This window comes from Pholcus phalangioides, unplaced genomic scaffold (assembly GCF_987345545.1).
Source record: "Pholcus phalangioides strain wild (caught in Gottingen) unplaced genomic scaffold, Ppha-v1.0 ptg000010l_1, whole genome shotgun sequence".
Lineage (NCBI taxonomy): Eukaryota > Metazoa > Arthropoda > Arachnida > Araneae > Pholcidae > Pholcus > Pholcus phalangioides.
This window is the reverse complement of record NW_028301603.1, coordinates 21,837,137-21,850,001: the sequence shown is the minus strand read 5'-3', so window position 1 is coordinate 21,850,001 and position 12,865 is coordinate 21,837,137. Positions and strand designations below refer to the sequence as shown.

The 12,865-nt window shown below is 42.2% G+C and overlaps 1 protein-coding gene across 2 annotated transcripts in view; it reads right to left on the bottom strand.

Moving 5' to 3' along the window:
* Positions 1–6,410: 6,410 nt before the first annotated feature.
* The window catches only part of LOC149081113 (angiotensin-converting enzyme-like), a 29,007-nt gene continuing 22,552 nt past the window's right edge, over positions 6,411–12,865 (bottom strand). For both annotated transcript variants that reach the window (XM_089237900.1, XM_089237901.1), the window contains exons 9-14: positions 12,019–12,143; positions 11,157–11,255; positions 10,289–10,433; positions 8,913–9,011; positions 8,690–8,812; positions 6,411–6,765 (exon numbers count right to left, since the gene is read on the bottom strand). In XM_089237900.1, the coding sequence (XP_089094026.1) occupies positions 6,567–6,765; positions 8,690–8,812; positions 8,913–9,011; positions 10,289–10,433; positions 11,157–11,255; positions 12,019–12,143 (790 nt within the window). In that variant the 3' untranslated portion in view covers positions 6,411–6,566. The remainder of the gene's footprint in view (positions 6,766–8,689; positions 8,813–8,912; positions 9,012–10,288; positions 10,434–11,156; positions 11,256–12,018; positions 12,144–12,865) is intronic.

Below are 12,865 nucleotides of genomic sequence, written 5' to 3'. Positions count from 1 at the left end.
GGAGGAAAATTTTGAGGGGGTTATATTAAGCAAATGACCCTGAATGTCATTTCATGTCGAAAAAACAATGTGTCAGTATTTAAGAAAATATGGGATGTTGGATGCAACACACTGTATATACATGATTTACATAGATTTGAATAGTATAAAAATGCCATTTATTGTTTGCTAACTTACTTTTCTGTCATTGTTGAAGAATACACAGCAATATGTCTCCCATTTGGGTATTTCTCTCCAATATGCAAGGGTCAAAAATCGTTCTTGCTTGGCTTGTCAAGAAATAGGAGACGTGTGTGTACCTTCAAGTCATTCTGCTGGTAATTATACAGGGTGTTTAAAAAAAAAAACATCGCCAAAATGAAAAGGCAATTCAGGCATATGATAACAATCCCAAATCATACAGGAACGCGCAAACGCCATCTGCAGCAGCTAGAGGGAATTGTTGCGTCACACACTTAAATACTGTAAACCTGGTTGCGTCATACACTTGTAAATACTGTACACCTGGTTACGTCATACACTCGGTATTTTTGAAAAGGTGCGGCAATCCACGCAGCGTCGATGTAGTGCGTGTGTTAGTGCGTCTGGCAAAAACGTCTACTGTAATAGCATTGAAATATTGTCTGAGGCTTTCATGGCCGGCGTTAAATGACTTGCAAACGGTCTAATGGCCTAATAACCCGGAAACCGTTTGCAAGTCATGTAATAGCATTGTTTCTAAATAAATTATTGCAGAAAGATTTTTTTTGTCGTCCTTGTACAGTTGAGGCTCGTTACAACGATATTTCATTTCATACCGTACACCGCCCAGGCTCTATCGACAGTTGTCAATTTAAGCCATTGCCCCGGATGAGGGGCTAGGCTCATAAGGTTGTCGTAATAACGACAACACGTTATAGTGACTATTCCATTACATAAGTTACAAATGTTTTAACAGAACTATCATATATGTTTCACTTTCTATAGAACACCCCCCCCCCAATATTACGTCCGTTTTCGACGGGACGAAGGAGGTCGTTATATCGAGCGTCAACTGTATTACTTTAAAGGACGTCTGCTACTTCCAGATGGCGTTTGCGCACTTATGTTACTATGTGATTTTTTGGATTGCCTGAATCGCCCTTAAATTCTGGCGATGCTTTTACGAAACATCCTGTAGGAACTTCATGAACATCTCAAAAGTAAAGATCGAATGTTTAGGAGTTGCTTAGAATCGGCATCAAAATATTAAATGCCTTTATTTGAAAAATATGAGAAACTCCTGTTGCGCTTTTGAGAGCAACGCTGTCAAATAATGACTTAAAAATACGTCGTCCATATTGCAAGGGATTGCATAGTTATTGAATGAAAATAATCATTTTTTTATTTTGTGTCATTCCGTTGTACAAAACCCTAAAAGAAAGTTGTTGCCCTGTCTCTCCTGAGCCCGAAAGGGGAAAAAAAATCCACGTTTCTAAGTTCAATATTCACTGAGGTATTTCTTGAATCGTTGCAAAGAAAGGAAAGAATAGCACAACGAGCTTGTTCATGCTGTTCTTCGACAACTTTACCCGGGTTTTTGAATTCAAAAATATTTCAACGAATATTGCAATTAGAAACGTGGTAGTTTTGTTTTTTGTTGGCCTCGGGAGAGACAGGGAAAACAACATTTTAATCGGGTTTTTTACGGCAGGGTGACCAATCGAAAGGTAATTTTATCATTTTAATAACTATACAATCCTTTTCAACGCGAATGACGTATCTGAGGTGTACACGTTATTTGGTTTGGATACTTTTCCTAATTGGAAGTATGTCTCAACGGTTCGCCAGTAATTTGCGACCAAGGGACTTGGATCACCTTGTATGTTATAATGTGTTTGCTAAGAAAACGTCAATCTGATTCTTTTTTATATGACACACGACGCGTATTTATGAATTGATATAATTTTAAGTACATCAGAGAGAGAGAGAGAGCTTGAGATTAGGTAGGGAAATTAGGCAGTATCCACAATAACAAACGTCCAGTTCTGCCGAGGGGATCCGGAAATTTCGCCTGCCCTGACTGAATGAGTGACTAAGTGAGTGCTCTACTGGCTGTATGAGTGAGTGACCGAGTGAGTCATTGCATGGTTGGCTGAATGACTATATGACTTATCAAGCGAGTGACTGTTGACCGTTTTTGTGATGAGGTTAGTGACCGTATGAGTGATCACATTCACTTGGTCTTTCATACGATCACCCACCATCTCACTCGTTCACTCATAGTCACTCACCCCTCCAATTGGTGATTTATACGGCCACTCACGCATTCACTTGGTCACTTATACGAAGGGCCGTCTTAAGAGCATCATGAGCCCCGGGCCAAGTGGTTTTTCTATGGCCCTACCTGGTAAATTCTAGAAAATTTCAACCAGATTTCATTTTTGTGAGGCCCCCAGGCCGTGTCCCGGGTGGGTCCATGCGTCAAGACGGCACTGCTTATACGGTCACTCTTTCACTCATATGGTCACTTACCCACTCACTTGGTCAATCATACAGTCAGGGCAGGTGAAATTTCATTGACGGAAATTTCCGGGGCGAAATGTACCGGGGACTAAACGTGCCGGTGGTAAAGTGTCGGGGGCGAAATGTAGGAGACGAAATTACCGTAAACCGTTCTGCAGGTCCTTGGGCTACTCGTAATTTTTTCAAACTAGTTTCTACTAATTTTCCTATTCATAATTTGTGTTGGTGCACAATACGCACCTCGGTGTATGTTTTTTCATTATATATTCGGATGGCTGTATGGAATATACAAGACTGTAAATGAGAGATGGTCATCTTCGTTATCGTGAGCGCTCATCACATCGCGTTGTTTGTCAACCGAATGTAGGAGCCATCAACGTCCAAGTGCATCGACCTTTCACCCGTTTATATTATAATGAGAGGTCATTTCCCTCTTTCCCTAAAAATGTTTATTATTTCCCACCGCGTTTTCACGAGACGACGAAAAACATCGTCCATTCGGAGAATAATTTACGCATGAAGTAGTGAAACCTCTCTGCAGTTGGAGCCATAACATCTCTCTTTTCGGGCATTTAGATCCATCACGATTTCCAGGGACGTCTCCAAACTTTGTCAAGTTTGTCCGACCGAGCTGAGGATATTATTTGTGCTACATGACATCACTCTATTGCCTACATCAGTGCTCTTTTACCGCTGGTCCCATTTTTTTTCTTTGCCGGTCCCCAAATGATATCTCCTATTTATGTGTTTTTTTGCCGGTCCGCAATTAGTTTCTTTTCTTCATTCGTGTTCTTTTTTTTTTACCTCCTGTTTACGCATCTTTTTTGCCGGCCCACAATTTACGTATGTTTATTTTTTACGTGTTTCAATTTATTTACGTGTTTTTTGCCGATCCATTTTCTTCTGTTTATGGGTTTTTTGCTTTTCGAAAAATTTTTCTTTTCTTTATTTTTTACTCTTCTCAACATTTCCGTTGTTCCGAAAATTCTCAACTATTTTCCCGCGTCTGCAGTAGTAAAAAGGTTGAAGAACGTTGGGATCTATACCAGGGGTGGTCAACAGCTGGCCCGTGAGTTGATCGATTTTGTACGACCTGCGACTAGGTAAAATTACTGGGTATTGAATTGATTTTTTCATTATTTAAGCCAACTATTTTCCACAGTAGAGCCTGATTAACAGACTATTTTACATTCATTATTTTTAGTGACGATAACAGTTAACTATGTTCTCATCACACAGCCTTTTCCTATACGCGTATTGCTCATAAAGTTGTTTGTTATGGAATTTTTTACACCATTTTTTCCCGCCACCTCGTTGAGCAAGTTGACATTTCTTTTTGCGGCCTCTGTATTTGTAGCTGAATGCATATTTGGTCACAGTGACGAAACTTTTTGAAGTAGAAGCCAACTCACAGTGACACCTCGAAATTACAACCGACTAGGCTATGCAGATACCAATAATTTCAAAGAGCAAAAATGTGTCATATGAGATGGTGGGGTTCAATATTATGCCGTCGAACAAGAGAGTTCGACACACAGACACGATATTTTGGTGTCGAAAACACAGAAGCAGTCACCTCTAAATTTCAGCATAGCAGGTTGGTGGATGTTGGTTCCACGTTGAAGCAGGCTAGCACTTTCTGCAAAATTGTCTAAAACTCAAACTATGGATGCAATTGAATGGACTAATTTGCAAAAGAAACTAATTTTTGATGCACTGCATCTATTAGCTGGAAACAATGGGTAAGTACAGTGGAACTTTTGTTAACGAGCGGTTCGGTTAACGAGCAAATATTTTGAACCAATTTCGATTCGATTAACGAGCGATGATTCACATTACGAGCAAAACTTTTGCGCTTCGTTTATTTATTTTCACGTTATCATAACTGAGCTGATGGTTTTTCGCTTTCGTCCACGCACATGTGCGGTAAAATTACGAGTGATATCTTCCCTACAGTCTTCGGTCAGCGCACCCAACTTAAAAAATTAACATCCTTACGAAAGTGATTGTTCACGATACGAAACTAGATGTAGCATTTTAACTACGTGTATGTGAATTTGCATTTTTTTTTCTTTCTAAATTCTTCTTGGAGAAAACTGTGAGCTGATTGCATTATTGAACGTGACTTCAGGGCTATAGCTCATGAACAAGGTCCACAATTTCTGAATCCTTTTTTCTTGTGTCATTGAGCAAAGACCATGGGACTGGATGTGCATGAGCCCGACATTCAACAACTAGTGGAGGAACATGGTCATATTCACAGACGAACTGATGTATCTCCGTTGCGTGCAAGAACAAGATCTTTTGTACGGGATCCCATCTGAGAAAGACGAAGACACAAATGAGAAGTCCGTCACTTCAAATGAGATTAAGAGGTGAGCAGAACGTAAGAATCTGGGCAAAACTTTGCGGAAAAGAATCACCTCAAATTAGCAGTAAATAAATAAATCTGTCCAACGATAGTGCGATTACCCATTTCCAAAAAAAGAGTTCATTGATAGGGTTCCTTTTTAAAGTCACACAAATAGAATAAGTTTACTGACGGTGAGTGCAGAGCGTAAGTCGTCCTAAACGTTAGTCTCTGTCGTTGTTTAGAGTAATTTAGAAATATTATCGTATTGTATATTTATTTATGGCATTATTGTTTTTTTTAATATTTTATTGTATTATTTATTATATTGTTATTGTGTTGTATTATTTAGTGAATGACGTTTTTATCAGCCATTTTCATGTAAATGAATAATTGTGGAACGAATCATCCACAAGTTTCCATTATTTCCTATGAGGAAGTTTTTGATTCGAATAACGTGCGATTCGTATAACGAGAACGTTGGTGGAACGAATTAAGCTCATTAACTGAAGTTCCACGTTACTAGTTTATTAGAAGAAGTGGAGCCCAGGGTAAAATTTTAACGACTAAATTGCCCGTTTTCTCACAACTTATGGCGGACGCAAATCTGCGAGTTTTCTGGGTAATTTTAATGGTGCTGCATCGGAGTATTGTCTCTTGTTCGGCCCGCGACGTTGCAGCCTACAACTATGCCGGCCCTTGAGCAGTGAGAACTTGGCCAACCCTGGTCTATACAAATGGTTCTCAACGTGTTTGTCGCGGCTCTTAGGGGCTTCTCGAGCAGCTGGTATATTGGATCGTTCAGTGTTTCCAAGTGTTTCTTTCCTAAGATATTTCGGAGAACCTTGGATAAACGATAAGGCCAGGGAAGCTGTGGAGCGAAGGGAAATATTTCAAGATCCACTGTGTGGTCTATACCAGTGTTTCTTAACCTTTTTCAGCTCATGGCCCCCCTATGGATAACATTTTTTCTTGTGGCCCCCCTGTATAGGCCAGGGCCCCCTCTACCCTCATCCAAGATTGAGATACTTTTATTTTTTTTTATTATGAATGAAATTTGAATAAATCAGATCAATATCTGGAATCCTAGCTAGGCACGGATTCAAATTGTGTATTACCATTCCTCCCAGGAGTCAAATTATATGGTAAAATACGGGACGATTCAACGAACCTGCACGATAAATCTATAAAGCTGGAAACAACAGCTTACATATGAAAAAATCATATTACCAGATCCCATATAGTGCAGTCCCCTCCCTCCACTATAGACATGAAGATCCGGGTCATGCCCACATAGACCCAAGGGTTAAGATGCCCCTGGTTCTATGGACGGTTCTGATTGATTCTGAAAGTAGTAATATTTTTCATGTTTCCCTTTTAAAGCTTTTCTCTTCACAGCTTTCTATGACTCCCTTCACCACCTGTCGTGGGGATCACCTTTCTTCTGATTTTCTCCCGTGGCCCCCTAGAATATCTCAGGGCCGCAAGGGAGCCATAGGGCCCCAGGTTGAGAACCACTGGTCTATACAACTGTTAACGCCACGGATACCTGGCAATAATTTCTCCCACAAAGAAATGCTACAGAAATTGTTGTTGTCTTTATTTTTATATATGCGCACAATACAACATGATACACTCTTCGATATCGTCAGTTAATGACAAACAATTTTTGTTCTCGTTGTAATACAATGATAACGATCGGAAGGTGAGTGTTGAAGTTTCCGACTTCTCACTAAAATGGACATATCATGGAATCTTCGCTCTCCCAACCGATAGGTTCGTTCTCTCGCTGGTTCTGTTCTTTGAGGAAATTGAACAGCGGCTCGAAGTACCTCAGCAACGGTCCAGCGTCCAACTTCTTGGACCTCCCGGCCGTCATCACCTCGATGGTTTTGCACCAGTGCTCCTTGCAGCCGAGCGCCATACCTTTGCTAAGAGCCACAAAGAGAGAGAGAGAGAAGTGAGAAAAATAATGTTAAAAAAAAGAGAGTGTAACATAAAGGCAGACTTTCTATACCAGGGGTCTCTTGACCTTTTACAACAGCGACCCAAAATTAATAACAAGATCCGCTCGCGACCCATGGTACTGTTTGTTTCCCAAAATTAATGAAACCAGTGGCGCAATAAATGCATTTACAACAGAAGTGTAAGTGGATTCGTACGACTCATCTTAGAAACCGCTGCGAATCAAGTTTGGGTCGTGGCCCATAGCTCAAGAATCTCTGGCTTTAAGGGCAAAAGATTTGTACGAACCTCTCGGAAGCCCCTACGAATCAAGTTTTGGTCCTGGTCGGGACTCATTGGAAAGCTCCTAGCTGTTAATGGATTTTAACGACCAAACACGAAGCTCCCGAGACCCAAGTTTGGATCACGACCCATAGGTCAAGAACCCCCTTGTTCTAAACGATACTCACATAACAAATAAATTCAGGTATTTTCCCATCTTCACTTTTAAAATATGGCAACGCCACTAGTACACAAAACATGCGTAACTCTAGCATCGTAAATACGTTAGAGCGACGCACTAAAATATACACTCTAAGGATAATAATATATTATCCTGGGCCGGGATCGGTATAATATATATTATCCCGGCCCAGCAAACATTAATTTTGCCACTCTTTGTTTCCTCAAGAAGTTAGCCGTCGCAAAGCATCGCCCTCAGCTAGCACGCCGGCCAGGACCCAGCCCCGGCCCGGCAGAACGACTACCATCCTTGGAAATCATAGTACCAGATCTAATCATACATAGGGTTTCCACCGTGGACATGAGGCCACCCAGGCCATGCCTGAGAATGCTTTTCATCCTCCTAATTATTCGGCCGACACTTTTCACGATACAGCAGCAATGCTTTCATATGACTATCACGTGGATCAAGAAGTCAGGAGAGTGCACAATCTCCACAGTGTGCTGGCCAAATATGCGAGATGGCTTTCGTTCATGTGTCATCGGGTTATAAAATGGTGTACTTTTGCGCACAGCTGTCTTATTGCATGGGCCACCTGAGCAATTACCAAGGGCTCCGCTAAAGTTCGGGACCTGGGCAAAGGTGAAATTTTGGGTCACTTATATGCAGTCTTCTTTGAGGCAGAGGCGTACGGAGAGGGGGGGGGGCATGTGAGCTGTACCTAGAATACATAAGACAGGCATTTTTGAGGTCCTACAAATTTGTGGGCCATGGGTACGTGCCCCGTTTGCCCATGCGATAAACAGGCCTTGAAATAAGCCTGCGGAGGTGGAGTCTAGGTGCATGAGAGGAGCCCTAAAAAACCTTCCATAGTAATGACCATCTGTTGTGTTCAACTGGTTGGAGATCTCTCTGCATTGCTCGGCCTGTGAGCTCATAATGCTGCAAAGATGGCGGGTGGCCCAGTTTTCAGGGGGGGGGGGGGAAGGCACATTCTGCGACGGACTGAAATTCCCCTGCTGCAAAAATGATCTTGCTAAAATCCGAAATGGATTTTTCTCCACACAGAAACCAACCCGTATATAAGCCCACCCCCTCCAATACTGGAACGAATTTTTGAGCAAAATTGCTTATCTTATATACGACTCGACATTTATGAGAGTGCGGGCCACTTCATTAGTTTGAAAACGTGTCACGGGCTACTCGTGCCGCGGCGTTGATCAGTAAATATGTCCCTGGCCACTTAAGTGATCCGGGAATGTGCCACGGGCCACTTAAGACATGCAGAAATGTGCCAATGGTCTGGAACTGTGCCGCGGGTTACTAAAGTGATCTGCAACGGAAGTTGAACACCCCCTGGTATACAGTAACACTACGAGGAGGTAGTTGGACGCCCTTCAACGTTTCGGGAAATCATTAAAGGGAAAAAACGTATTCATTCCTCTCACCTGAAAAGCTTGCCGGCTTCTTTGGACTGGTAAATATCGCATTTGTGAAGCGGCCCTAGATCACCAGCGGCTATGCACAGGGCTTCGTGTATCTGGAACTGCAGGATGAAGCTCACGAAATACCTGGAAAATGTGTAAACCATATCAGTAAACTATTATATAATGAATGTCATTGTGTGAAGAAATTGTTTTCAGAAGCTTCGTGAGAGAATGCAGAGCCCACCTGATGTAAGGGACGTTTGCCGACACGTGGTATTTTGCAGCCGGATCGAAATCGTCTTCCGTTCGAAGCACCGGAGGACATACACCCTGGTACTTCAACCTGAAATGTGTACGTATGCATAAGACTAGGCCGTTATAGCAAATGAAAACCAGTTGAAGGAATGCTACTAGTGAGACATGAAATTTGAACACTTTTTTTGAAACACTTGTGCGGGAGGTGGAGCAGCATATTCTGAGCAAGGTGATCTCGAGCATTCCAATGGAGTGGTCACCACCCATGTGCGGAAAATTCACCGACAAAGTGACGTTGTGAATGGTCGAGTGAATCAGAGAGTTACTGAGTAAGAGTGTTAGCGAGTCAGCAGGTGAGCGAATCACTCATACGGTCACTGGTTCACTCATTTGCTCACTCACTTGCTCACTTTCTCACACGGTGACTCACCCACTTGGTAACCCACTCAATCACTCATACGGTTACTCACTCACCACATGCCGGAGAATGTGTGTTCTGAGTGTATGCTTGGCTCTAACGTATTTATGTTGTCGAATCGCGCTTGTTTCGTGTTCATAGTGCCATCTGGCTTCCATTTTCTGAAGTAAAGATGGAAATGCTTGAATTTTCATGTTATGCCATTTTCATGTTGTATACCTGTCTGCTCTCTGCGGAGAGACTTTTTTAAATGGGAGATCGGCTCGCGCATTCGCGCCTCGAAGCTGGGAAACCGCAGAAAACCAACTTCAGCCGACCACTACTGTGCCGTCTAGCACGAGAGTCTAGTACGATGCCCACACTACCGCCAGTCTGCCTGGAGAGCAGGCAGGAATTACCTAAGCTGGACTTTTTGGCGGACCTCTGGCTAGACTTTTTGAGGGCTCTTCCTATAGTGAATTTCTAGCGTGAAATAAACAGAAAATCTCCAGCGCTGGAGTCCTGTCAGCCCACACTTGGGGGGGGGGGGAAGCATGCCTATCATGGGTGGGGTCAGACACTTTGGCCAGCCCGATTCCCATGTATCACTCTTCACTCAAGAATCTGAGGCACAATTGGTCATCAAATCATTGCTGTTCTTGCCAACAAAAGGAGGACGAACAGGGGAGTTTCAACACCACATGGTCAGCGATGCCTCGGCATCACAATCAAATGTTTTCTCTTTCAATGATAAACATCGTAGCTGAATGCATGACACACTTTATGGTGATCCTTCATCAACTAACCCTCACACATGTTAGGTGGTGTGAAATGAAGATCACGCGATGCGCTGCTGTATCTGTGTTCCAAGTGCCGCCTCCTTTATTGACCTCCTGTGCACAAGCAAGTTGCTCCTCGACATCACGGTGATATACAAAGACAGTTCGGAAAAGCCTCATTAAACTCACCTCAGTTCCCACCATCTGCTGTTCATGTCTTGCTGCTTGATGTTGCCACCGAATAACTCCCATCTCCATAGATCAACTGCGTATGCGTAGGGTAGAAAGGCCACTTTCTTCAGAGCCATGGCCATCAAATAATTGATATCTGATTCTGCAAAAATTGAAGAAGCCAAAATGTATATCCAGCGAGAATGCATTTGAAATTCGTTTCTGTAACCGTTTAAAGGTCGATTTTCCGAACCTCTTTCACTGGTGAGGCATCGAGGAAATATCGTTTGATGCAATTTGCACGTAGCAATCGCATAAACTAGAGGAAACCCTAGGCTGGCTCATCCGCCATATTTGGGCAAAGTGTGACGTCAATAATATTGCTACAGCCAAAATAGCTGTTCTCTGTGCCGTTTTTTTCAAATGATTAGACATCACTTTGAACAAAAAATTGGTTTTGCCACTCTTAAGATGGAGGACGATGAGTCCGCTCGGTATTTTAGAGTCGCCTTAGACCGACATCATCACGCGTCATCAACCGTTAAGAATTTCTATAAAATACATAGTTATTTTGTCTGAAAAACACAAATTTGACGTTACGTTACAAGATACCAGGACAGACACAACGCTGACGTTCCGTATGGTGTGAATGGGATCTGAGAAATTCGCATCCGACGTGACCGTATGACTGAAAGGGGGGGGGGTGAGTGTTCGTATATGAGTGATCCAGTTAGTGATCTTATGCGTGATTAAGTGAGACGGTTGGTGACCAAGTGAATGGTCGTATGAATGGGTGACAGTATGGGTGATCAAGTCACTCACTTGGGCCCGGCCTGTCTGGGGGGTGAACGTCTGTGCCGAATTTCCGTAAATGAACTTAACGTACCTGGATCGTCGGCAACGTCTTTGAGGAGCCCGATTTTCTTCATGTGACTCGGAGTCGACACCGACAGGGCGAGGACGTCACCGATGGCCTCGTGGAAACCTTAAGAAGATGAGAGAGAGAAAAGATTTTTCTTTTCTTCAAAATGCCTTAATTTTTTTCTATGTAAAGATGAATAATTTTCAAAGTAAGAATGATTGATTATTTTATCCGTCCCACGGGAGCTTCAGGTGCATGGGGAGAACATGGGAGATCCAGTACAATGATTTTTTAAAACTAAGTATGTTAAATTGTAGGGCTACTTTACCGCACACCAACTCCAATCATATATCGCCATACGGCAATTTCCAACCAGTGGAGCTGATTGGGAAATGAAGGCTCCATCTATCGGTGGTCGCCTCAGGCGATAAAGAACTTACTTCTGACGTTCTTTGCCTGGATTCGAACCCGTGGACCTTGATGGTAAACTTCATAGTCGAAGACGAGCATCTTACCACTACGCTACTCGGGCGCTAGATTATTAGGCTGGTACTCTTGAGGAAGGGGCACTTGAATACTGTTGAGACGGTTCTGCTTCCACTGCTTACATATGGATTGCTAGTATTAATCTGTACTCTTACAAATGGAATCGTTTGTAAGAGTGGGATTGTACCTATATACAGTCGAAATCCCGTTATAAGGAACTCTAAGAGACCGGAGAAATCACTTCGTTATAAAGGAATTCCAGGTTCTTTCATTGTTCCTATGTAAACATATCTGGAGGATTAGAAAAGTGTTCGTTAAAACGATATTTTCACTATAACGGTATTCGTTAAAACGGGATTCGACTGTGGTAATTCATATGTATTGAGTTTTCATCACTCACCAGGATTCGCTCCGTCTCGGAAAACGTGAGGCAGATGCGCGTACTGCATGAAGTACTGAATGTGCCCCATCTCATGGTGAATAGTGATGAAATCATTCTCGGTTCTGTCTGCGCACATCTTGATCCTGAGCGAGAATTAACGACGTACGCTTACGAAACATAATCATATTCATTGCATATTGAAACGCAACATTTCACGCAGATTAGTAAGAATCATTATTACACTGACAAACTACCGGTATACCTTCAACTGTGGAATAAAATACTGTAAAAAGCCAATAACAAATAGCTCTATGAAAAGCGAATTTTTTTCTACCCTCCGGACCATCCCGGTGCTCTCCAAGAGGTGAAATTCAACTTTAATTATTATGCATGTTTATTTTATGCATATAAAATAACATGTCCTGACTAACAGTAACAACATGTCCTGGGTTCAAAGGTTATATAGAGAAATTACGCCGAGCCGAAACCACTGAAGTGAAATATATTAAATTTGGTCAGTATTTTCATTTTGTAATTGAGACTCACTAAAAAGGGGTCTTTCAAGTATTACGTAAGCAAATTTTTAGCCATTTTTGACCCCCTTACCCCCCTTGTCAGCAAAAGTCAGCAAAACTCTGACCTTCCTTGTCAGCAAAATTTCGTCAGCACTGCTCCCTACCTCCTAACGCATATTTGGGATCAGAAACGTACGCGGGAGGGGAGGCATAGGGGGCTCGTGCGCCTCCCCCAGACAAAAAAAAAATCGTTTTTTAATGCAAAAAACTTTAAAAAAAAATTAAAATTTCGAAAGAAAATTAATATAAACCTTATATATTATTATAATCGATTTCTGTTAATTTCAATG